The 24324-nt window shown below is 45.6% G+C and overlaps 1 protein-coding gene across 2 annotated transcripts; it reads right to left on the bottom strand.

Annotated features, from left to right (window-relative positions):
• Nucleotides 1–901: 901 nt before the first annotated feature.
• GABRP (gamma-aminobutyric acid type A receptor subunit pi) lies at nucleotides 902–21933 on the bottom strand. 2 transcript variants are annotated; one of them, XM_032851789.1, is made up of 10 exons: nucleotides 21790–21933; nucleotides 17206–17302; nucleotides 16615–16733; nucleotides 12553–12620; nucleotides 11319–11536; nucleotides 9189–9271; nucleotides 5163–5300; nucleotides 4528–4680; nucleotides 3824–4011; nucleotides 902–1742 (listed from the first exon to the last, which is right to left on the bottom strand). In XM_032851789.1, exons 2-10 carry the CDS (start codon nucleotides 17256–17258, stop codon nucleotides 1440–1442), a joined length of 1323 nt encoding a protein of 440 aa, XP_032707680.1. In that variant the 5' UTR covers nucleotides 17259–17302; nucleotides 21790–21933; the 3' UTR covers nucleotides 902–1439. The 2 variants fall into 2 exon arrangements, with proteins under 2 accessions (XP_032707680.1, XP_032707681.1); XM_032851790.1 differs by lacking the exon at nucleotides 21790–21933 and adding an exon at nucleotides 17658–17738.
• Nucleotides 21934–24324: the final 2391 nt, after the last annotated feature.

Genomic DNA, 24324 nt, shown 5'->3' with positions numbered 1-24324 from the left:
AGAGAAGCCATGGTTTATTTCTGAAAGTAAAGGTAAACACATACATTTATTAGAAAAGGAAGCTAAAGAATTAAAGATGGAAAGATTCTCTTAATGAAGATTGAGTCTGAACTGAAGCCTTTATCATGACACACTGGCAAATCTCCACTTAATAACGCTGTTGGCTGAGCTTGACTGAGGGGCAAGGATGCAATAATGTGCTTCTTGTGTTTGGGTGAGAGTGACAGGACTTGGAAAAGCTAGCTCTTCTGCAGCCTGCACGTAGGTTCTGGAACAAGTCCCACTGTTACTCAGGAAGTTCAGGACTCAGGACCAACATTCTCCTACTCATGCAGGATAAGCTACTCCAAGTGGAAGGATTGGGGTTCCAAGCAAGGCCAAGCTTACTTGCTCTAGGCCACTTGTTTTTGGGTAATGCAGTTCATGATCTAATAAGCATCGTTCCTGGTCACTAGAGCATAGGAATAAGAGCTCCTCTTGGAAAGATGCAGGAGATCCGCTGCTGGGAAAGTGCTGCTTGGTGTCAGAGAAGCAGATAGAAATGAATTCAGTTCTGTAAGTGTTGATGGCAACAGTTCAAATTAAGACTCCTTAGAATCAGTGTTTAAAAAAAAAAATCTTCCATCTTCATCCCTGATGTGGGGAAAGGGCTTTTGCATTGCTGAGGACTGGTGTACATTTAATAGTTAAATGATAAGACATATCCAATGGGGGAATAAAGCCCCAGAGCTATTTCAGTTAGGATTCAGGGAAATGCATTATGTCTTAGAAACAAATTTATGTTAGAGATTATTGACCCATTAATGTTTTCTTCATTTACATTTGATTTTAAAATGGTGGAACTTATTGGGATTTGGGGACAATTCTGCTGTGGTATTAAATACTGTATTAAAAACTTAGTATTGCGTTAGTGCAGTGACTTCCAGCGAATTGACTTAGGCCCACATTTCATTTTAATCAAAAACAAAAACTAGAAAATGTTACTCCCTAAATAGGTAAAAATGCATTTTATAAGCACTGTAGAGAGTTAGTAAATAGCATGTATGATTAATTTAGAAACAACCACTGACACTTGAGGGTTACTCAATACATATAATAGTTTCCTTCTCATTTTTTATATGAAGTAAATGCAGACCAGGGAGCCACTGAGCAAATAGTCAACTCTGAGTAGGTTAGTAATCTTGGGCTCCATGGGGATGTCTTTGGTAAAGATAAAAAGGGAATGAGTTGATGTTTCTATTACAAGACTCTGTAATGCTAGGACTTCTACACAGCTTAAATAATGTTTGGGGGAATATTCTTTGAGGAGAAATGCTCAAATGTTATTTTAGTCACTTGTAGCTCTATTGGGTTAGCGCACACACTTGGCTTAGAATCCCATTTACATCATTACCTTGTTCTGTTGAAGAACCACAACACGCAAACAGTTCATCGTACTCTCAAAAATACATGTAGTACGCCCAGTAAAACACATTGGCTAGCATAAAAATCAAAGGAAATAGTAATTTGGAATATCGATCAACATTACTGGGGTTTTGAATTGTGAAATAATCAACAATCCTGCCCATCTTATCTCGGAAGACAAACTTGAACTTGTCACTGGTTTTCATTGTCAAGTCACTATAGTTGACATTATCACCAGAAATTTCAATGCTGGCAAAGCTGATCTTCCGTTTAAAGCTGGAGATGGAACTGTTGATGATGTTAGTAATATTGACTTCTTCTACTTCCTTTGCCGTCCCCTATATCATAGATAATGCAGTTAGCTTGAAAGACTTGACTTAGCAAAATAAGTAGCTAGACATTTAAATACTTAGAAGTCTAAGTATTGAATAATCAGGTTTAATAGAAAGTGGCACTGAATGTCTCAGATGTAGGCCAGTGGGCCAGACTTGGCAGTTTTGTTATCCTGCTTAAAGGCACCCATCCCTAGGTCATCAGCTTGTATACTGTGGAGAATAACCATTGCCCACTGTTGCTATGCAGAGCTCTGTGCTAAATGCTCAGGCCTTGAAGTTAGCTGGTCTGGGTTTGAATTCCATTCTGCCTCTTGCTATTATGAAATCTGAGTCACCCTTAATTCCTTTAAAACTTGGTTTCCTTGCCTGCAAAATGGTGATGGTATTAATATCTACCTCATGAAAGGGATGGGAAGATTAAATGGGATAAATTATGTAAAGCATTTCGTAGGTGTTTGATGAATTCCATTCTGTCCTAGTGAGGGGAATTCATTGATTATGAGAGATAATAGAAATCAGCAGTGTCTAAAAGTCTCTGCCACACAAACAGAAACAGTGATGCTCCCTACAATTCTTGGGAGCTGTCATTTTCCAACATGCTTGGAATGGGCATAGCATGTGGGGAGCGTAGTGAAGTCGGAGACAGCAGACTTTGGATCCTTGGCCAGGCTCCTTACTAGCTGTGAGGTCTTAGATGAGCCATCTCACTTCTCTGAGTGGCAGGTTCCTGAGTAGCAAATTTGGAATAACAGTGGTAGTCATCTGACAGGCTGTTGGGTGGACTGAAGGAGATGTCTAGCACATAGCAAATACCTTGTAGTGAAGCTATTATTCTACACACAGCAGAAGAAGGGCTTTCTGATGACTTAGGTAAAGGATTTTAGTAGTTCTCCAGTCCTTTATTGCCATTCTACCAAATCCAAACCTTTTTTTTTTTTTTTTTTTTAATTAACTATTGACACCTTAAGGAAGCCTACAAGGAGTAAAAAGAAATGCATATTCTTCTTTGGCTAGTACATAGGATCATTTGTCTTTGGTATTGGGTAATAGGACTATATGAAACATTGTTCACATTAGTCAGACACAAGGGAACAAGGCCACTGGGTCTTTGGGTTATTCTGATTCATTTCCTCACCATTAGACCCTGTGTGGTCCTGGCACTTTGCTGGAGGTGGGTATCTGTTCTGTGCTGAACCCTATCACTTTCTTGCTTGTTAGCATGAGCTTTAGTATAACAGTGTTTATCAAACTGGGCTTCCAAAGAATCTCAGGGTTCCATAGGCCTGGAGTGAACAACAGTTAAGAGCATGGCTATTGCCCACCACCAGTGAGAATAACAGATAAGTGCCAAGCTTTGGAGCTAGGCAGATTCAAGTTCAAATCCTAGTTCTGCCTCTTCATCTACATCCCATGGGACAAGTCATTTTCTCTCCCTGTAACTCAGATTCCACAATTATAAAGATGGAGATAGCCTTACTGGGTTGTTATGAGTATTTTAAATGATATTTGCAAAGGTCTTGTAAGTAAGTCTGGTGCATGTAAATGTTCAATTGCTAATAACGATTATTATTATTCTGAGAGCTGGACCACAGTGTTTCACTGCTAACTCAGATAATGGCAGTCTTTCCCAGTTAGCAGAAACATATGCTAATTGAGAAATTTGCTGCAATTTATTTTCCATACATTTTCCAGCAAACCATTACTTGTATAATATAAGAAAATAAATGCAACAAAAGAATTAAATAGTAAATACATATTAATCTGAAACTTTTAAGCAGCTGATTACATCTGGTTTGATACTGGGTTTTTCATGGATGGTTGTTCTCATGGTTGTGATTTCATGTTGCATACAGGCAACAGTTATCTTCTGCTAGCAGATTAAACATGTTAATATCCCATTGTACTTGATGGAAAGAGCAGTCTTTTTCAAAAGGTGCCATGACTTCCAGATGACCCCACCTGAACAAGGATGAGAACTGCTGGAGCAAAGTGAATCACTTGGGGATGGGAACCAGTCAGGGTCATCTCTACTGATCAGCACAGGGCAAGTGATGAATCATATACAGGGTCTTCAAAATTCTTACCCTATCTTTGGCTGCCATCTGCTGTAAGGAGCTGTAGTGGGCAACTGCGTATTCCAGTAGCGCCCCAAACACGAAGCTAAAGCAGATCCCCAGGTACACATCGATGGCCTTTATGAAACAGTTGGTATTGGGAAGAGAAGTGCGGGACCCGATCATCAGCGTTGTCATTGACAATACGGTAGTCACTCCTGGGAAAACAGGTAGGCAGTGTTCCCACATCAGTGGTCTGTGAACCTTTCACCTCTACCTGGCAGACTGTCATCATTCAGGATTTGGCAAAGGGGGACAGAACTCAGAGATGGAACAGCTTATTTTGAAAAATCTGTGATCTTCTAGAACAGGATTGATTTATCCATTTTGAATGGCTAGGAGTGATAGAGTTTTCTAAATGTTTTACCTTCTGTTTTCCCACTGGAGGGAAGTGTTCAGTAGGCAAAATAACAGGTAATAGACCATCCAATCACAATTCTCTCTTATCACTGTAAAACATGTTTTGAAAGTCACTGTCTCTCTCTTTCTCTCTGTAAAAGATCTCTCAAGAAACCAACTCCTAGAAGCATCATATGAATATCAGTGGGAAAAAAAGAAAACTGGTAGAAGGTAAAAAGAAACAAAGTTTTTGTTGTTGTTGTTGTTGTTGTTGTTTTGTTTTGTTTTGTTTTTGTAACCACAGTTCTTAGAAATCTCCTGTTGGAGCTACTTACCAATGCAGGTTCTTGCAGGAACTGAATCAAGGGAAATCCAAAATGAAACCCAGGATAACACCACCAGGAAAGTGGAAGGAACATAGGTTTCCAAGATGAAATACAGGACATTCCTCCGAAGCTCAAATTGCAAGACCAGTCGTGTGTAATTTCCTGATTGGGTAAAGAAGAGATAGGAAATCATGTCTCCTCACACAGCAGAGTGCTTTCCCTATGGGACATTTAATTAGCTATATTCACATTAATTTATCTGTTATTCACCAAAACCTAGTTAAGCATGAACTATCATTACAGTTTCACTGGGAGAAACTGCTGTTGCATAGAATGAGATGTAGAGGGGTGCTGGTACCCCCACCCCTGATCCTTTTCTTGTGCCTTGCTCTGTCCTAGAATTCCTGTAGCATTATACCTGCTGGTTTCCTTGACGTCTACCTCACTAGACTCCGAGCCCTTGGGGGGCCATTTCAATACTGGGTGTGAAGTAGGTAATAGTGTCAGGACCAAATCCTCCTGCCCTACCACACTGTGGAGGGGGTTCCTGAGCGCCAAAGAGATAAAGTGGAAAAGAGATGGTATTTCTGACTCAGAATGCAACTCAGTTATTTTGCTTTTGTACAATGCATCTCATGAGTCACCTGTTTCCTGTCGCGAACTGGTCACCAAGGTGAAATACCGTTGGATGGTATACTGAGCAAGCCTCAGGTTTTCCAGCCCACGCACAGAGTCATTCCCTCTCAGCCAGCTGAACTCCACGTCGTTTCCATCATAGCCCCCTGGGAAGGAAAACAGTGCCCTGGTCAGTGCAAGAAGGCGGCAGAAGAACTGGTCTGGAGACTACTACCATGTGTGGGCAGAACGAGCTCTGTCTTGATAGTGAGCCCATGCAAAACCTGGTGTGATTTCTCACATGCAACTGCAGTGTCTTCCCAGAACAGGACGACCAGCTAGGGCTATTTGCCATCAGTCAAAAACCAGCTCTGTGCTAAGCATCACAGAGACTTGGTAGGTAATAGGCCTCTAGGATGATATTTATTGAACTCATTCCTATCTGTGAACACACACAGCCATAAGCTCCACAGTGCCTTTCAGGACAGTCTAGCAGCCCCCGCTGTGTTCTCAGTGACCTTACAGTTGGTCTGTTCCTATTTCCATGTTGGCTTAAATGCAAGCACAAAAACAGAAGAAGACAAGAAACCTGCAGCTAGCCCCTATATTGATGTCTGTTAACTTAGGCATTCGATAAATCTCAAGGCTGTTTTACTAATATAGTTCATAATAATAATAATAGCTACTTTTTATGAAACATTTATGCTAAGTCTTTTATACATTATGTCTCTAATGTGCTCACAAACTTGCAAGGTAGGTATTTCTATATTTCTTCACTAAAAATTTTTTTCTTTACAGTTTTGGAAATTGGGATGGATCTCAGAGTTGATACATACATACATACATACATACATATAAAGTAGAGCTTACATTTTTTCCTAAAATGTTACTCAGTAAATGCTGTGCCTTAGAATAGAGGAACTGTAATATTTTGCCCATTTTATACATGAAAATTCACAGATTCAGAGAGATTGCCTAACTTTCTCAGGATAGCAAAGCAAGTTAAAAACAAAGCCAGGATTTTATGTTCAGAAAGTCTAAACCTGTGGGACACCTGGGTGGCTCAGTCAGTTAAGCCTCTGCCTTTGGCTTGGGTCATGATCCCAGCATCCTGGGATTGAGTCCTGCATCAGGCTCCTTTCTTGGCAGGGAGCCTGCTTCTCTCTCTGCCTCTGCCTGCCACTCTGTCTGCTTGTGCGTGCTCTCTCTCTCTCTCTCTGACAAATAAATAAATAAATAAATAAAATCTTAAAAAAAAAAAAAAAAAGAAAGTCTGAACCCAAAACCCATGGGTGATGATAGTGATGGTAATAGCTATCATTCCATGAGCAATTATGGTTTTTTAAAAATATTTTATTTATTTATTTGACAGAGATCACAAGTAGGCAGAGAGGCAGGCAGAGAGAGAGGAGGAAGCAGGGTCCCCACTGAGCAGAGAGCCTGACGTGGGACCCAATCCCAGGACCCTGAAATCATGACCTGAGCTGAAGGCAGAGGCTTAACCCACTGAGTCACCCAGGTGCCCCAGCAATTATGTTTCTAAGTTGCTTTACAACATCATCATCTCATTTAATCCTCAGAATATCTCTCTGAGAAGACAGATGAGTGGTCAATAAGTACATGCAAAGATGTCTGACACCATTAGCCATTAGGGATAAGCAAATGAAAATCACGGTCAGATACCATTTCACACCTGTAAGAATGGCTGTCATGAAAAGACAGACAATAACCAATGATGAGAATGTGGAGAAGCTGAAACGTCGCCAGCGGGAATGTAAAATGGTACAACCACTTTGGAAAACAAGTTGGCGGTTTCTTGAAAACTTGAACATAAATTTACCATTTGATCCAGCATTCCGTTCCCACGTATCTGCCCAAGAGAAATCAAATCACGTCCACAAAAAACTTGTAGACAAATGTTCACAGTGGCATTATTCTTAATAACTACAGGGTGGAAACAAGCCAAAGGGACGTGTACTACTTACTCTTTCATATGGAAGAATGAGGAATAAAGCAATAAAAGGGAACAAAACGATACAGTCTCCAACATGTATGAGCCTCAAAAACATGCTAAGTGAAGGAAGCCAGATGCAAAAGACCACATGTTGTATTGATTCCTTTTGTATGGAATACTTTTATACTCACAGAGACAGAAAGTAGAGTAGTGGGGCTGGTGATGGCAACCGAAGACAATGTAAACGGGCAGAAGGAATCTTTTCGGTTGATGGAAAAGTTCTAACCATGAAATGTGGCCACGGTTGCACTACTTGACAAATTTACTAAAAATCTTTGAATTGTACACTTGAAAGGGCTGAATTTTATGGTATGCACATTTTACCTTAATAAAACTGTGAAAAGATAACTCTTTGAGTCAGATACTGTTATTTTTCCTCATTCACTGATAGGCAGAGTGGGGGCTGGAGAGGTTAGTTCTATCACCCAAAGCCACTGCTAGTGACAGGGAAACCCAGTGATCCCAGAACCTATCATCTTAAACATGGAACTATATTGCCTTCCTTTTCCCAGGCCTCTCGGAGATAGGACCCAGTGTTGGGACTAACATTTTGTTAAGTCCTAGCTTGTGGTACGCACTGTTTAGCCATGGCTGTCTTCCCCTCCACAGGGCAGAGAAGTGGTCATGAGCTCTTAGAGTCTTTCCAGGTAAAAATTGCCTATGGGCTTTCTCTCAGAAGCACGCCAAAATTTACTGTCCAATTTAGCTATCCAAAAATGCCTAGGATCCCCAAGAAATAAAAAAAAAAGTCTAAACAGGTGAATTTTACAAGCTTCTACTTGGACACTTTACTTTTATGACTATTAAATGCTCGCAATCATTACATTATCACGGCTTTTGTGGGATGCTAGCAATTCTTTCCTAGGGATGGTGTTCAGGAAACAACAACAACAACAAAAAACAACCCTTGGTGAGGTTTCTGTACCCAAATAACTGCCAATAAACACTCAGTGAAAGCTTCCTCTGCTCACTGGGGAGGGTATTCATGCAAGCCAAGTGCTGAAGTTTCCAGGAGAATCTCACTCCTGGGATTTGAGATGAGCAGAGCCACACGTGGAGGGCAATTACTTTTTTCCGTGTGGGGCTGAAAATGAGTTCTCTTTTTGATAACCTCAAGTTTTATTCTGCCCCCAAATAGCTGTATTGCTTTAAGGAGATTTTGTATGCATTTAATCAATAGGGTAATTAATCTGCCCATCTGAGTCTTTAATTAAACGTCTACCTCTGAAAAATGACTGCCACCTCGTAACGGTTATGCTTCTTGGATTCATGTCCTCATGTCAGAAATTCCCGGTGATCCCCAGTGCTTGACTATGGTTTTTCCTCCTGGTATAAGCCATCCCTGGATGCCTGAATGAGGCATCGTTTCCCCAGGACACCTGTGGCAGGTACCATTTTCCCAAGTTTGGTTGCCATTTCAGAACAATGGAGATTTATCCAACAATGCCATTTGATACATATCAACTTAGAATAAATACTCATTCCTCATCATAGATCTTCAGAATGCAGTTTAGATGCTCCTGCATTGTTGTGTTAAGCCATATATGTGTGGGTGTGTGGGTGTGTGTGTACATATATATGTATATATCATATACATACACACACACCCACACACACCCACACACACCCCCACACACAAACACCAAGCAACTTCTTTTCAAAGTTGGAAGCAGTTGTGCAATAAATGTCAATGACTGCTTTGACCAGTTACCAATTTTAACCTCTGCTGTGTTCTTTCTGGCTTCTGTGCCTTCTCAGATTCTGAATCCCATTCCTTGTCCTATAGACTCCCACTTCCTTGGCTGTCCTGTCTACTCTTAGGTAGAAATATTTAGTGCCGATGCACAGTGGTCCTCCCCCAAATGATGTAGTGTCAGAGGGCTATCTTTGCGAGGTCTCTAAATCTCTCTGGACAGACACTCAGAAGGGCTGAATCAACACCAAGAAAAGAAAGGCTGCTGTGTGTTTCTTCATGAATACATGGCTCTAAGTCATGTCACCCAGGAAAATCATCTTGGGGGCCTGCAGGATATACACTCACAGCTTTCCAGTTGCAACTTGCATGTCTGTGTGTCCATGGGGTATTTCGACAGGTCCATGTTACACGCAACAGTCGTTGTGATTCTAAAAAAGGAAAAATGGGTTCAAAAGGAGTGATATGGGGGAAAGGATACATTCCCTTTTAAGGGCCACTCCAAGAGTACTCTGACCTTGACTCTTACAGTGAACGTGTGACTTGCAGCCTGCACTCAAAACATTCCTGAGGTTTTCTGTGCTACATAACACCTTTGAGTTGTGGTCAAAGCTGGTGTCCAGAATGGAGGAAACTGGAATGTGGGCAGTGAAGAGGCAAACTTAAAAGAACATTGCAGAAGAGAATTGCTCGTTGGTTTGACATACTTTTGCACCCAGTTTTAAAATGTAATCTTCATGACAAACCCAGGAGGAGCTAGAACAGAGAGCACTGTCACTACTGTCCCCATTTGACAATAGACTCAGGAGCTTGCCTCAGCTCACACAGCTCCTAGTAGCTGGAGCCCAGGTCTCCAGGCTGGAGATCAGCATTCTTGGAGGAAGTAGAGGATGTTGGAAGGTCCCAGGCAATGTGGCTCTTGGGGACCAACACCTAGAGACATTCACTTAATCATCAGCAAAGCCCTCACGGTGGAGATTTCAATAGGCTGACCTTTATCTTCCTTTTTTTTTTTTCCCCTTCAGTGTCACATATTTTGACTAAGCACCATTTTTATTAAGCACTGTGCTGGCTTCTTGGGGAAAGTGAAATGATGCATACATGGTGCCCACCTTGAGGAAGCTCACACTCATTTCAGGGAGACAGAGAATGACAACATCTACCATTTACTGCGCGCTTACCCCATGCCAGTCCTGGGTCGAGGTGCATCTCATGCATTATTATCCCTTTGAATTTTTACAACAGCTTTATGAGGTAGGAAATATTCTTCTCCTTTTGCTGCTGAGGAAACTGAGATTGAGAGAACCCAGCAACTTCCCTCAGGTCACAGAGCAGGGACAGAACAGGGACTTGCCCCCAGATGTGTCTGATTCTAGAGCCAGGCTGTTAACCATCATCCATAATCCTTGCACAGGACAGATTGTATTATGTGCATAATACAGACAGAAGACAGATTTATACAGGCACAGGAAGGGGGACATTAATGTTGATTGGCGTTGGGGGTCAAGGGAGCAGTCTAGTTTGGCTTCTTGAAGAAAGGGTTGGGGCTTTGGTTTTTGCCAAATTGAGGAATGCCAGATGAACAATTCCAAGATTCAGTTTATTGGCTAGCTCAGTCTTTGTTGCATAATGTCAGCTTCTTACTTGGGATCTACAATAAGTCCCATGAGTATTTGGTTTCTGGGCTTCTCCCCAAAGACTGTGGGGGAAGGTATGCTGGGTCCTTGCACATCCCTTGCACAATGATGAGCCTTCCCTGTGGGTTGCCTCTTGCTGCATCTAGAGAGCACCTTGCCTATTCTAGCCAACCAGCCACTTGATGCACAACTGGGTGGAAGGAAATTTTGGCTTCAGGGACTCGGGGAAGGGACAAAGGAGAACCCATGACTCCAGATGGCAGAGGCCTTGGGGGCACTGCACTTGGCTTCTCTGCAGAAAAATGCCTCAGCCAAGGAGAGATGCATTCTAGGACAACCGTAGCTCCACTGAGCCCCATGAAAAGAAAATCCCTAATGTGGACCTACCTCTCTGTCACTCTTGCTAGTCCCCTTATTCCCTTGTTAGCTTTTTTTTTTTTTTAACTCTTTAAGAATCAGCTCTGAGTTCTGTGAAAGCCTCCTCTAGCACCACCCCAAACCACTAACTTACTGCCCAACTCAGCTCCCTGCCCCCGGCCGCGATGCTGTTCCTTTGTTTCTCCATCTGCATCAGGACAATGTCTCTCATTCAGCTGTGGATTCTCAGTGTCCATTGTGGGTCCTGGCACAGAGCAGGCATTCTGGAGCTGCTTGTTGAGCCAAACTGAACTGAAGGAGGGCCCTTCTGTTACAGGGACAAAATTCTAGGAAGGCAGGAGCATGAGAAGGGTAAGACCTCAGGGTGCTTATCTGAGTGCTGCACAGAACCACCAGGAGATATTTATGCCTTTTCTTCTAGCCATTTCCCCATTCTGCCCTGAGGTGGAAGGGACCCAGTCACCTGAGAGCATACAGGACGGTGCCATTGGAGAAGAGGCGAATGAGCCTGTTCCCCACAGTGACCTCATGGAGGAAGGACTTCTTGGATTCCACAATGTAGGTGTCCGGGACCCAGAGGAACTCCACGAGGCGTGCATCCAGAGTGAAGCTCTTGTTGCCCTCAAAAACCAGCCGCTGGTCTGTCCAGCGCTGTCTGAGGTATATGGTGGCGGTGTAGTCCTGAGGGGAAAGCCAAGTGGTAGAAATGGATGTTGGGGGTGGCAGCGGGGGAGAAAGACTTTGAAAATGGAAGGAAAGGGGTGAAGTCTTACTCCCCTTCCAACCTTGACTTAGGTCAGGAGTACAGACTATAAAGTCTTATTCTTGAGGGAGTGGCCTGGAGCAACAAGAGAAGAAAGCACCTCATTTATTCTAGACAATAACTCTCACTGCCAAAAGGGAGCCCCACAGGAGCATGTTCAGGGCCTTAACTTGCTTGCCCTCTGTCCCAAAGGCCCGACCAAGTTGCTGAAGGTTTTGGTGAGCTAAGCAATTAGGTGGTCTAGAATTTACCAGGAAGGCAGAGCAGGACCCCTTGGGCAACCTACATTTAGTGTCACTTTGTCTTTAATGGTTTCTCTCTCTCTCTTTTTTTTATTTTAAAGGTTTTTTTTTTTTTTTTTAAGATTTTATTTATTTATTTGACAGAGATCACAAGTAGGCAGAGAGGCAGGCAGAGAGAGAGAGGAGGAGGCAGGCTCCCCACTGAGCAGAGAGCTCGATGCGGGGCTCGGTCCCAGGACTTGGGGATCATGACCTGAGCCGAAGGCAGAGGCTTTAACCCACTGAGCCACCCAGGCGCCCCTTTAATGGGTTCTCTTAAGTGAGAGCATGGTGGAGAGCAGTCATGTGATTGTCAGCTGTCAACGGCTTAGCTTCTCTTCTGCTCCGGGAGGACCTATGTGATACTCAGCCTTCCCCAGGGTACTTCCATTCTCTCCCTGGTTTCAAATGCACCCACTCCAATCCCTCTTCTTTTCCCTCCTGGCTCTTGAATCTACTTTCCTCCTGATATGCGGCAGATCTGTTTTACAAGAATCTTCTGCTACCTTGAGTTTAGGGATAGGTCTCCAGCTTCTGCCATTCCAAGTGCATGGGGGTGGTGGGTCTCTGTTCTGTTTTCGAGTAGGTAGAAAGTGCATCCCCATAAAACACAAGAAGGGCTCCTCAGGGGGAAGATGAAGAGCCGCACTTACCATGTTACTCTCTGAAATACTAGAAATACTTGCAATGTCCAGAGTCAGTGCTATCTGAACTGGTTCTCCTAAGAATGAAGAAAACACCAGAAGGACTTACACAGAAACACAAACACGCTATGTTAGCACAGTGCTTTAAAAATTAGGAAATATAAAGTAACACTGGCCTATTGGAAAATTTTAACCACTCTGAAAGTATATAAAATGAAAGGAAAATTTCTATCCTCCCCTTGTCAGGAAGAACCACTGTGTAGAATGGAAAAAAAGTATGAAAAAATTTTTGTATAAAATGCACAAATATATAAATAGCTTAACATGTAAGAGAGACCACCCTATGTTCACAAGTGCATATTTTAGAGGATGTAGTGGTATTTGTTACTTTTTTCTTGGAGGATGTTTCCTGTGGTGCTTGTAAGAGACCCAACTGTTTAGAAATGTAGTATGAGATTTGGAAATTTATGCACGGAGATCTTTTTTCCCTCCCCTCAACTAAGTAAATTTACCACAAGATGGCATTCAAGACTGCTCATGATTGAGCTCTTGCTTACCTCCTGCCACTTCCCTCCTCTTCCTTTACTCTCCAGAAATCCTAAACAATTTAGAATTCCAGAACCTTCCCCTGCGATCTGGTTTACAGATATTGGGCCTCAGGCCAAACTCCTGAGAGTGCCGGTCTCAGCTCTTGAGAAAGAGGCCTTAGGGCCACCATTCTCAGAGGCCAGGCCAGAGCAAGTCTGTTTCTCCTCAGACTGTAGATGTGAAAGGAAAGCTCAGGGGTGAGAAAGATGTGAGTTCACAGCCTGGAAAAGTTACTGAAGCTTTCAGAACTACAGTTTTCTCCCCTGTGAGTAAGGCTAATGCTAATGACATCATGGTGGCATGGAGAGGGTTAAATGAGATTAGCAAGTGACAGCTTCTTTACAGGGTGATGGCAAGAGGAAATACTTGAGAAGAAGGTGATCAAAAATAATGATCTGTACAAAGTCCCAGGACTGTGTCTGTCACATAATAATAGAGATTCAATACATGGCATTCGCCTTCCCTTCCCTATCACCTCCGTAATCCTAGCTAATTCTGGAAAAGGAACAAATTTACTCACCAGGTTAATAGCTGCAATAGCTTTCACTTGAAATAAATAAGTTGGGGTGCCTCAGGGGACTGTGACAATGCATTAACCAGGAAGAGGAGAGGTGGAATTCAAAGGAAGCTTAAAACCATCTAATTGCTAGGAATCAGACAAAGCAACTTAATTATTAACTTAGGAAACCAAGCCATAGAACGTAGGTTGGAATTTGGAAAGGGAGTTTTAGAACCAATGCAGTTAAGAATAATTTAGCTAATACTTGGTGTTAATATTCGGTGGAAGAGTGGGAGACTTTGAGGACAGACCCTGGAAGGTGATGAAGGAGCACGGTGCTAAGTGGCTTTCTGGCCCTCAAGGCAGAAATTAAGACAAGGAGTTTGGAGTCAGAGTGTTTGAATCCCCATGCCCACCACTTGGTGGCCATGTGACCTTGAGTAAATTGCTGAAGCTTTTCGTGCTCCAGTTTCTCACCTGTGAAAGAGAGCTATTCGTGTCTACTTCTGAGGGTTGGGTTGGGAAGGTAACGGGATCTATTTTTAAGTGTCTAGAGCACAGTGAGCAGTGGGTCAGTGTTATCTGCTCCCTGAGGAACATGGAGAACAGAAAGTGCACAAAAGTCCACTCCACTGTGCTGTTTCATTTGCTTCCAGCTAGTCCAGTCTGGACCTTGCTTCATTTGGCTTCTTTATGTACCAGAACTTGCTTTCTTCCCCTTGCGTTATAAGAGTGAACTGTGCCACCAGAGGGCAGCTTCCTCCTAGGAAAGAGGTCAAAGCTAGTTCCTGGACAGTGTTCCTAGGGCCTGCTTACACACCTGCACTCTGGCTACCTCATTCCCTGAAAACCCTATGGAGGTCTTGTCTCTTAAGGACCTCAAGTGGGCAGACATTACAGAGAACATGGTCCCTGTACAGAATCCCAGGCTGCCACATACGGGTAGGTTCCTTTAGAAGACAGATTGCCAAGGTCTTGCGGCCTGTGCTTTCCCCTTTTCAGCCCAGGTGGATCTGGGACTCATACTCCTCAGGTCTACCCTGGATTCAGAATGGGCACTTTGCCCAAGAACCTTGCCTCTTGTCGACCTGTGAGCAGGCAACAAGAAGGGCAGTATCCTGGCTTTATTTGGTGTTTGGGAGGCAGAAAAGTTGGACCTAACCAGGGTGTACAGACTCATTTGCTTGTCATTAGTTTTCAGCTGGGCCTGAAAACCAGGGGAGCCTAAAGCCTTCCTAGGTTTGTTAACTTAAGGATCTCAAGTCTTTATTGTGTGCCTCTGAAAATGGTTTCTCTGATCTCCAGCTGAGGTGGGTGTAACTGGGCCAGCTGCTGTGCCCTGAAATCTGTTACAGCACATGCTCTGAGGCCATGCTTTACACGGCTGAGCCCCACCAGTGCCTGAGTGTGGTGGGGATACTAAGGCACACTGTGCCTGGCAGGCAAGGGGACGGGAGACTCCTCTGATGGGAACCTGGGCTCAAGGTCTCCCTGGAGGCCCTTGCAAACACAGAGAACTGCACCATAGTCTAAGACACCTGTGCCCAACCTTCCTGCCCTCCCTCTCTCCTTCCCCCATGGTCAGCTTTCCCCTCTTCCCACCCCACATTCTGTCAGAGGTATTGCCCCAATAAATATCTTGCATGGATAATCACCTTTTGGTGTCTGCTCCTCAGAGGACCTGCACTAACCCACTAATCCTAGATTTGACCAGAGAATTTTGTCATGTGAGGGGAGGAGCAGGAAGAAAGGAAAGGGGATTAAAACAGACCCACGCACCCTGATGACGTGGCAGGCGCCATGCTTCGTGTCACCCACTTCGTCTCAGTCAGTCCCCTCTGTGAGCTGGAAGATATACCCCCATTTTACAGAAAGGGGGCAAGCAGTAGAGACAGGAGCCAAATGGAGGTTTGCTCAACTCCAAGTCTCTTTCTACCACTTTCTGCTACGTAAGATGACGCTAGCATCCACTTTCGTCAATATCGTATTTTATAAACAGAGACTGTGACCCTGTGAGGAGGTATGAGATTGGCCTCATTCCCTCCCTCCTTGTCTCATTCTGTCACCAAATACCAATTGAGATCTTGCTCTCTGCCAAGCGCTGGGCTGCTGCTGGGGTTAGTGAGGTAAATAAAGCAAGACCCCCTCAAGGGGCTGCAGCCTAAAGCTGAGACAGATGTAAAACCAGCGGCATTGCTGGTACCACCAAGTAATGGCTATGATTTGGAAGCATGTTCAAAACAAAGTATGAAGAATGGGGACGGGGCCTAAAGGAATCAGGGCTGGCTTCCCAGAGGAGGAAAACTTTGATTTCAGACATGAAAAATCGGCATTTTGCCAGGGAGTCAAGTTGGAAGAAGCCATTCTCAACAGATAAACAGTCTCAACAAAGGCATGGAGCCCAGGGAAGCCAAGGGGGTCAGGGAGCATTTGGGACACACTTGTGGCAGGGCAGAGTGGGGAGGAGTTGGGGCTGGCAACACTGGCAGACAGACAGAAGCCGGACTGGGAAGGCCTGGTGTGCCAAGGGGCTCTGGACTCTATGCAGAGGATGCTGGGACATAGGCAGGTGTTCTGAGCAGGCAAAGGGCCCAGGCAGGTCATCCAGGTGGCACAGTTGGGGTTAGCCTTGAGTGACTAGGCTGAAAGCTGGAAGGCTGGGTGGTGTGGTCCTGGTGAGTTCCTTAAATAATGACACTGGAAGTGGGGGCAGAAGGAAGACAGTGTGTGAGGGGTTGTTAGAAGCTCTGGTCCCCTCCTTAGCGGGGATGAGGATTTCTTTATCCTGCAGGTTGAGAGGCAAAGTACCTTCTGAAAAGTAGTGTGAAAATCAGTGGCTGTCCTCACCCTTCACTGCTCAACCTTAACAGGTCACAGACCAGAAAACGGAGTCAACTAAAACCTTCTGAAACCCTCCTCTGCATATTGCCTCTGTTCTTGTCCTTTTGAATTAATGTCCTGGATGGACAAAAAAGATGACTTACCACCAAAATTGGGCCTGAGAAATTTGTTATATCCTGCTGTGAGATTCTCAAAGCCTGGCAGGGAGAGCTTATCACTTCTGCTGACCTCGAGGTTGAACTGATTCCCCTGGATACATATCCTGGAAAAGAAAGTGGGTATTGGTGCATGTGCTTATTAAGGTGTGAATAAGCATGTAGACACATAAACTTGAGCTTGTGTTTGCACGTAGGTGTGTGTGCTGTACCCACGTACCAGTGGTGACTTTCCCAGAGAGAAATCTCTAATTTTCGGCTGCTAAGTTAATATGTCCCTATCCCACTCCATTTTATTGTCTGTTTGCCATACATCATCAGAACGCTGAGGTAATTTGGGAAACCCTTCAAGTGTCTTTAGAAAAAAGCACAAGGGGTTCATCCATCTATGACCATGTTGGAAGCTTGAGTTCTCCAGATAGAATATACGGCAGGAAGTTATGCTGTCTGGGTGTATCAGGAAGGTGGATAGACTAGGCTTTATCTTGCCATTGGTAAGTCGGAGGTCCTGCCACCCTTCCTACTTCATGCATATATGCAAAGCAATTCACCAAGGTCATTGTGAGATAGCAAACTCACCTTGGAGTGAAGAGACTCAGACATATGAAGGTCAAGGGGAGACTGTATTTCATGTTGATAAGGCGCTCATGCAGAGAGGGACCAAAGTAGAAATCACCTGGGGAAACAAGATGGGAGAGGTGACCCAAGGGGCTCACCTGCTCCAAGCCCAGCTCCATCCCGTGGGTCATCAGCTGCAGTATTTTCTCAGAATGTGTGGGGAGCAGGCTCTTTCCACACCATTTGGTTATAGTTCCTATTCCCTCCATGCCATCCAGGAATGACTTCATTTTGGAGGATCACGTCATAACTCCAACCCAAATAAAGGCTGACACCTTGTTTAGAGAGTGGCTCAGAAGCATCAGAAATGCAGCCAGTCATCCTTGCCTGTGTATCTGGAGAGCCCCAAGACTGTCTTTTCCCTGTCCTGATCCTGATTTTGCCAGGAAGGACACCCCCAACTGTGCACTCACCCCGACAATGCCATTAATCCAAGGGTCTAGGCCTGTTAAGCAGGTCAGGTAGACAGGAAATGAAAACTTCCCAATAACAAACAAGCGAACTTCCCAAGAACCTTCCACGTGCCAACGAATACATCAGATACTTTCCCACGGATCTTCTCACTCCGCCATCACTGTGCCTTTGTGAGCTGGGTATGTTAATCCCGCATTGTGGTGAGGAAAGACTCACAGAAAGGTCACTGTGAATATCAGAGGAGACTCTGAGCAAGGGCTGGCAGCCTTGCAACCGTGATATTGGCAGCTCTCCCAACCTCCCAGACCTGCTCCCTGGGTGCTCTGAAGCCGTTCTGCCGGTTGGGTGAGTGAGCATCGTGTATGCGTGAGGATGGTCAGGGAAGACATGGCCCAGGGGCCTGGTCTCCTCAGGCTTGGGAGTTCCTATCAGGTGTTCCTCCTGAGAGAGCAGCCGGCAGCCAGGCTGGTGAGCCTGCGACTCGTCATGCTGTTGACAGCAGAGTGGGGATTCTTGGGTGCGGCTTAGGGCCTGAGCTGAGGCAGGCAGTCCCAGGGTGGGTCACCCCTTCCTCTGTGGCAACCTCTGTAACCCAGGCCACCTTCAAAAGTCTAGCCCTTCTGGGGCTTAAGGTACCATTCAGCCATTAAGTAACTAATATTAATTTTACTTAGAAAGCAAATACATGCTCATTGTAGAAATGAAAACAAGATAGAGAGGGATAATTAAAAGTGTAAGTCCCAGTGATCTGTCAATGTAGGTTCATCAGTTTAATGAATGTCCCACTCTGGTGGGCGATGTGATAGTGGGGAAGGCTGTATGTGGTGTGGGGTGGGGAGGCTCAATTTTGCTGTGAGCCCAAAATTTCCCTAAAAAAATAAAGTGTGAAAAATTAAAAAACCAAACCCCACCTCTCCCTCACCTCTCTCTAGTCTCACACCTCAACCAGTTGTCTCTTAACAGTTGTGCATTCTATGCATATATTATTGTGTATTTATATACATCTATAGCTGCGTGAAGACAAAATTACAAAATAAAATTCAGGTGATAGTGTGCATTTTTTGATATTTACTTTTTTGCTTAATAATGACAGCCAACATTTCTTAAATACTTAATGCATGCTTACATTCTGCTGAGAACCTCAGAAACTCCTACAACAACTCATTGAGGTAATTACTACCATTCTCCTCATTTTACAAATGAAAAAACTGAGGCTTCGAGAGGACAGGAAACAGTCCCAAGGTTGTAGAGCAGGTGAGGGACAGACCTGAATCTGGGCAACATCACCCCATCTCTTCTAACAGCTACCCCATGACACATGCTCTTCTCCAATGCCAGCTTCTCAGTCCCTACAGACCTGCCTCATTCTCTTTAATGGCTCGAGGTATTTCATAAGATGGGGGTGCCTGGGTGACTCAGGGGGTTAAGCCTCTGCCTTTGGCTCAGGTCGTGATCTCAGGGTCCTGGGATGGAGCCCCGCATCCGGCTCTCTGCTCAGCAGGGAGCCTGCTTTCTCCCCTCCGCTCCCCCGCCCACTTGTGATCTCTCTCTCTGTCAAATAAATAAATAAAATCTTTAAAAAAAAGGTATTTCATAAGATCAATACACCAACATTTATATAACACACACCCTGCACATGGTACTAAATTATTTCCTCATTTTCTACTGTTACAAAATCAGTAATGACATCTTTGCACATATATAAGCTCCTGGAACTCTGCACTCATATTTCTCTTCCTCAGCCCTTTCCTTCTCATCTTTTGCTAAGTCAACATTGTCAATCTGCCAATGATCATATTCAAACCTTCTTCCTTTAGTTCATCTTCCAGTCTCTATTCATTCCCCTGTCCCTGGCATCAAGTTTAACAGTGTCCAAGGAGTGGCTCCCATGACTTCCCATCCCTTCATTCAATTTTCCAAAGGCTTAATTAACAAGCTCCTCCTGGGAATCAGGCATGTGGGAGTCATCCCCAGAGTTCCCGTCTAGTGAGAGAGAGAGGAGCCTAAGCAGTGAAGTGACACAGCGTTCCCTGAGACTGTCCTATACCAGGGACTGACGCAAAGGGGTACATGGTGTGCAAAGGAAGCAAGTGGTCAACTCCATGGGGAAGGGTGGGACAGTGCCAGGATGGAAGTCTTAGAGAGATCACTAGATTTCTTGAAGAAATTGTTTCCACCTGCCAGATGGGCCCTCCGGATGCTGGGCAAAGATAGGGAGGCTTGCCTACCAACACTCTCCCATCCACTTAGGCTCTGTCTCTCCTCTCTAGCCCGTGGCCACCTGTGACTTCTTCCTGCTCTGTTCTGGCTTAGCTTCATTCTCATTTTGGGATATTCTTAAATTCTTCCTCCTCTAATGGGAAATTGAATTTATCAGGCAAGTTGGAGAACAATCTAGCTTCAGCTCCAAGACTCCTATTGAATCGTGTTTCTCTATGTTAGGGACCTGGGCCTCTGAATCTGCTCCATGACGTCTTGTGTCTGAAAAGCTTTGCCCACACCAGACCTGGAAAAATGTCCCCATGTGACCTTGCTTGATCTGGTCAGATTGTTGAACAGGTCTCATTCTCTTAAGGAAGAAAAGAGAAGAGGAAGCCCCCTAGATGCTGTGCTTGGCGTTTAATTGCATTTAATTCTCATGACCATCAGGCCCAGTGGGAGTGAATTTCTAGAATCTCAGGTTGGTGAAGGGATTTGGCCAAGGCCACAAAGCAATTAAGTGTCGTGATTTGAATCCAAGTCTTCCAGGCCCCTGTTCTTTGCACTGCATTTAGGAAGAGGGCCCCAGCTCCCACAGTGAATAGGATTCTGCTTGACTCTGGTCCTTCTTACACCAAACCCACCTCTGAGAGAGGGTGCTGCATCCACACTATATCCCAAATGGCAACCCAACAGTGCTGGTGCCTTCAGCCTGCCTGGCAGAAGAGCCAACCGCCAAGCAATGGCTTATGTATCTGCCCTCCTGAATGAAGGCTCCGGCCACCAGTGCTGACGCAGACCTGGGAATGGCATTCGGCAGCGCCACATACTGACCCACCAGAGGGGAGTGCCCTGAGGGGTTGTCCCCAGAGCTACGGGGACCTGGAGAGTCCAGCTGGATCTAGCCCTTCCCACCTGCAGGGAACACGGTACTCAGAAGGTCTCCAGAGGTTCCTGAGTAGAGGCAGCCTAGAACTTTTACCCTACTCTGATGGGTTCTCTGCCAAGATCCCTCCTCTACATAGAAAGGTTTGAACTTTGGTATGACACACCTGAGTCATTTAATCTTTCAGAGTGTGGGCTCTCCTATCTGAGAAATGGGAACAGAAAGCCCTCCATAAATACTAATTTTCATTCTCCTCTCCCTTTGGCATCTTCTAAGGGGACTTCAGGGAGCCCACTCTGACCATGAGAGCCCAAAGCTCAATCTCATCTAATACCCCTCCGCTGCCACCCAGGGCAGGAGCTGACTGTAGTGTCCTTTTCAGGGCCCTCATTTTGGCATCAGCTCAGGAAGGACAGGGTCAAGACACAGGACTGCAGGGTCACCCAGGTGGCAGATGGCAGCTTTTTCTGGACTGGCTCTAAGAGGCAGAGGTAATTCCAATATGCGCACATTTCCGTTCCCATTCCCAGAATCTCCATTACGCAGACAGTGAGCCCCAAACTTGTCCTGCTCTGGCCTTCTTCCCATGCAGGTAGAGTCCCCTGACTTCCGTCACTTCTGCACAGACAGAATCATTTGTTGGGAAGCGGGAGTGGAGCCCAAATTAGGTCGAGGCAAGGAAAGCATTAATGCCATAGGAGCCTCCTTAAGAAAATCACAGCAGATGAAGTTGTGGGGTATGGGGGGCCCTGGTTGATAGTGCAGAGAGGAAGGAGCCCTTGTGGCTCTAGAGTTAGACAGAAGAAGCTCTAATCTTGACTCTGCCACTGACTTTGAGATTGTGTTGCTTCTCCCTGAGCTTTAGTTTCCTCCACTATAAAATGAGATGGTAATCAACAGTTTTTCAGACAGTGGTGAGACCTGATACAAAGTAGGTGCTCAGCAAATTCTAGGCCCAGCCGCCTCCTCACTCCCAGCAGGGATTGTACCTGAATTTCCTTCCCTTTCCTCCCTCCAAATACTAGAGGGCCCAGCAGTTTTCTTACCAGGATGCTACCGAGGCTCTGTTAGAGCAGGTCCTTCTGGCTTTTGGGCTGGGCATTCAGGCAGAACATGGTCTTCCGGGTCCCTGAGAGTCTCATCATCCTCAGCCCTGACGTGCGGGCTGCAGGCAAACGGCCACTCTCTGATGGAGTGGCTCTCCCCATGGGGAAGACAGAGCTGCAAGACTGGCTAGGCAGAGAAGTGGGCAGAACCTTCCATGGCTCCTCCCTTGGGTGGAGCTCTGACCTGGTCCCTGGTGTCTGTGGGAATCACCCAGCTCCTGCTATGACTCCTGGCTGCCAGGGCTTTGATTCTGAGTTGGTGTCTCGGCTGAGCTCCTGCACCACAGCCAGAAAAGAATCTTGAGATCAGAGACCCATGAAAGTCCAGGACAGTGGGTGACCCCACCCACCATGCCTGGAAGATGGGTCCTGGGCTCTGAAATTTGAGGACACCTCTATCCTGGTGTCATGGAGCAGCTCTTAGCAGCACGTAAGACCTTGGGCAAAACCACTTTACCTCTCTAGTCTTCAGCTTCCCATCCTGAAGATAGAACTTGACCATTTCTAAAATTCTCATTCCTTGGGCACTTTAAGGGCACCTTCAGAATCAACAGAAGCCTAGTGTTTGTAAAAGGAGACTTGCAGATCTGAGGCCATTGTGGGAAGTTTTCAAAAGAGGTAAAGGGCCCAAGGGAAAGGAGGATTGGGGCTGAGGCAGCCAGCCTGGAAAGAGGTGGGAGGGACTTTGGGAAAAATCTGGCTAGATTTCTCGATCTCTCCTCCTTCACCATCCCCGTCCCTCACATAGAAGGTTTTTAACTCCCTGTGAAGCCCCTTTAGGGTTCTCTGTCCTCCATAAGCAGTTGAACCTCCTACCAGAAGGGCTTCAACAGTGTGCACAGACTCCTAAATTCTCCCTGTCACCATAGGCAGTGGCCGCAAAACTCACCCCCGGCTCCAGACCCATGGGAAGGCGCAAGGAATTCCCCGGAGACGTGGCTTTGTGCCGTGAGGGAGCCAGGAGCAGGGAGTCCGATGGAGGGGCCTGGGAGAGAGTGGAGGCTGTGGCCAAGAAGCCCTGAGGTGCCTCCTGCCCTCCCGACAGCATGGCCAAGCCCCTGCCCAGACCCCTGCCAGTCTTGGAGAGGAGAAGGTGATGGGACAGGGGAGGAGCAGGACGGGGAGTGAATGAAGCTGCAAGGAACAAAAGGGGTAGGATGGAGCGGGTGGGCATCCCATAGAAGCCTCTGGCTCCAAACCAGTTTCCTCAGTGTGCCCTGGAGCCTGGCCGGCCTTGTGAGCATTTCTGTGCACCCAAAGAGAAAGCTCTTTGATTTCTCCTGAGAGGCCTCCTCACTTTCACCTGGGAACCTTGAAGGCGGCTGAAACAGGAAAGGCTGAGGAGCTGGTTTCAGGTTCCCAATGAATGGAAACTGCTTTGTGGTTTTTCTCAGGGTTTCCAAGATGTGCTCGCAGAAAACAAAGGCTCAAAAGTAACAAAGACAATGCAGAGCTGAGGGTAGGGGGGCGGGCGTGGGGTGTCCTCTGACACAGGCACGGTAAGACTTAGATGAAAGAACATGGGCCGGCTGGGTGGCTTTTGGCAAGTTACTGAAACCTCTTTGGACCTGTTTCATTTTCTGAGAAAGGAGGAGATGATTTCTGGGAGCACTGTTGAAGAATTCAGTAACAAAGCGAGTGCGGCGTATCTGAAATGACCTGGCACATTGTACGTGCTCAATAAGTCGTTCTTCTTATTCTGATGTTAGTATCTTCTCATGTCTGTACTTCTCTGGCCAATCCTCCATCTGTCTGAGTATCTACAGTCATCATTAATTTATCATATTTATCATCTCTATCATAAGTGGGGAGTTTCCATGGAAGCCAAGTCCAGTGGTCCTGGCCTTGCTCCTTGGCTCCAGAACTCCCGATAGTCTCTGCACCATTCAGGCCACCTAGCTCCCAAGTGTGACCTCTACTCTCAGGGCGCCCGAGGTCAGTGGTATTTCAGGATGTTCAGCTATGCAGACGTACTGTCCATGGGTTACTCATCCTGGTGTCCACCTCCTACACCCCCTGGCTACACACCCTCCTAGAATGTGTCCCAGAAAAACAAACGCCAGAGTGATGGAGTACGCCTTGCCTGGGGCATCGGTCACCATGCACATGAGATAGTATAAATGAAGTATAATGTATAAATAAAGCATAATGACACTGTACGTGTATATGGTGCCCTGTAGTTTTCTGAACCTTTCGATTTATCTGTGTCTTGTCTTGTTTGAGCCACATTAGAATCCTGGGAAGCTAGCAAGGCTTGTTCCTTTATTCTCATTTTGCTGATGAGAAAACTATGCCCAGAGTCACACAGGTACCACGTATGGACTGGAACCCAGGTCTTAGGATTTGGAGTCAGCTGCTTACCACCTAGGTCTGTGCAGTGATCTGGGGTGGGGGTGGGGCAGAGCAGTGGAACAGAGTCCAAGTGAAGCAAGAGACAGAGCCAGCCTTTGGATCTTCCTCTGTCCTGGAAGGCCA

This window comes from Lontra canadensis, unplaced genomic scaffold, assembly GCF_010015895.1.
Source record: "Lontra canadensis isolate GAN:19392208 unplaced genomic scaffold, GSC_riverotter_1.0 scaffold5, whole genome shotgun sequence".
NCBI lineage: Eukaryota > Metazoa > Chordata > Mammalia > Carnivora > Mustelidae > Lontra > Lontra canadensis.
Note: the sequence above shows the minus strand (reverse complement) of the source record. Positions and strands in the feature narration are given on the sequence as shown.

Excerpts from the sequence above, each read along its gene's own strand:
- GABRP (XM_032851789.1), bottom strand. The coding sequence starts at position 17,258 with ATGAAATACAGTCTCCCCTTGACCTTCATATGTCTGAGTCTCTTCACT. Across the intron at positions 11,537-12,552 it reads GTATTTCAGAGAGTAACATG|GACTACACCGCCACCATATA; the intron begins GTAAGTGCGGCT and ends CTTTCCCCTCAG. Across the intron at positions 4,012-4,527 it reads TCCTGCAAGAACCTGCATTG|GAGTGACTACCGTATTGTCA; the intron begins GTAAGTAGCTCC and ends CTGTTTTCCCAG.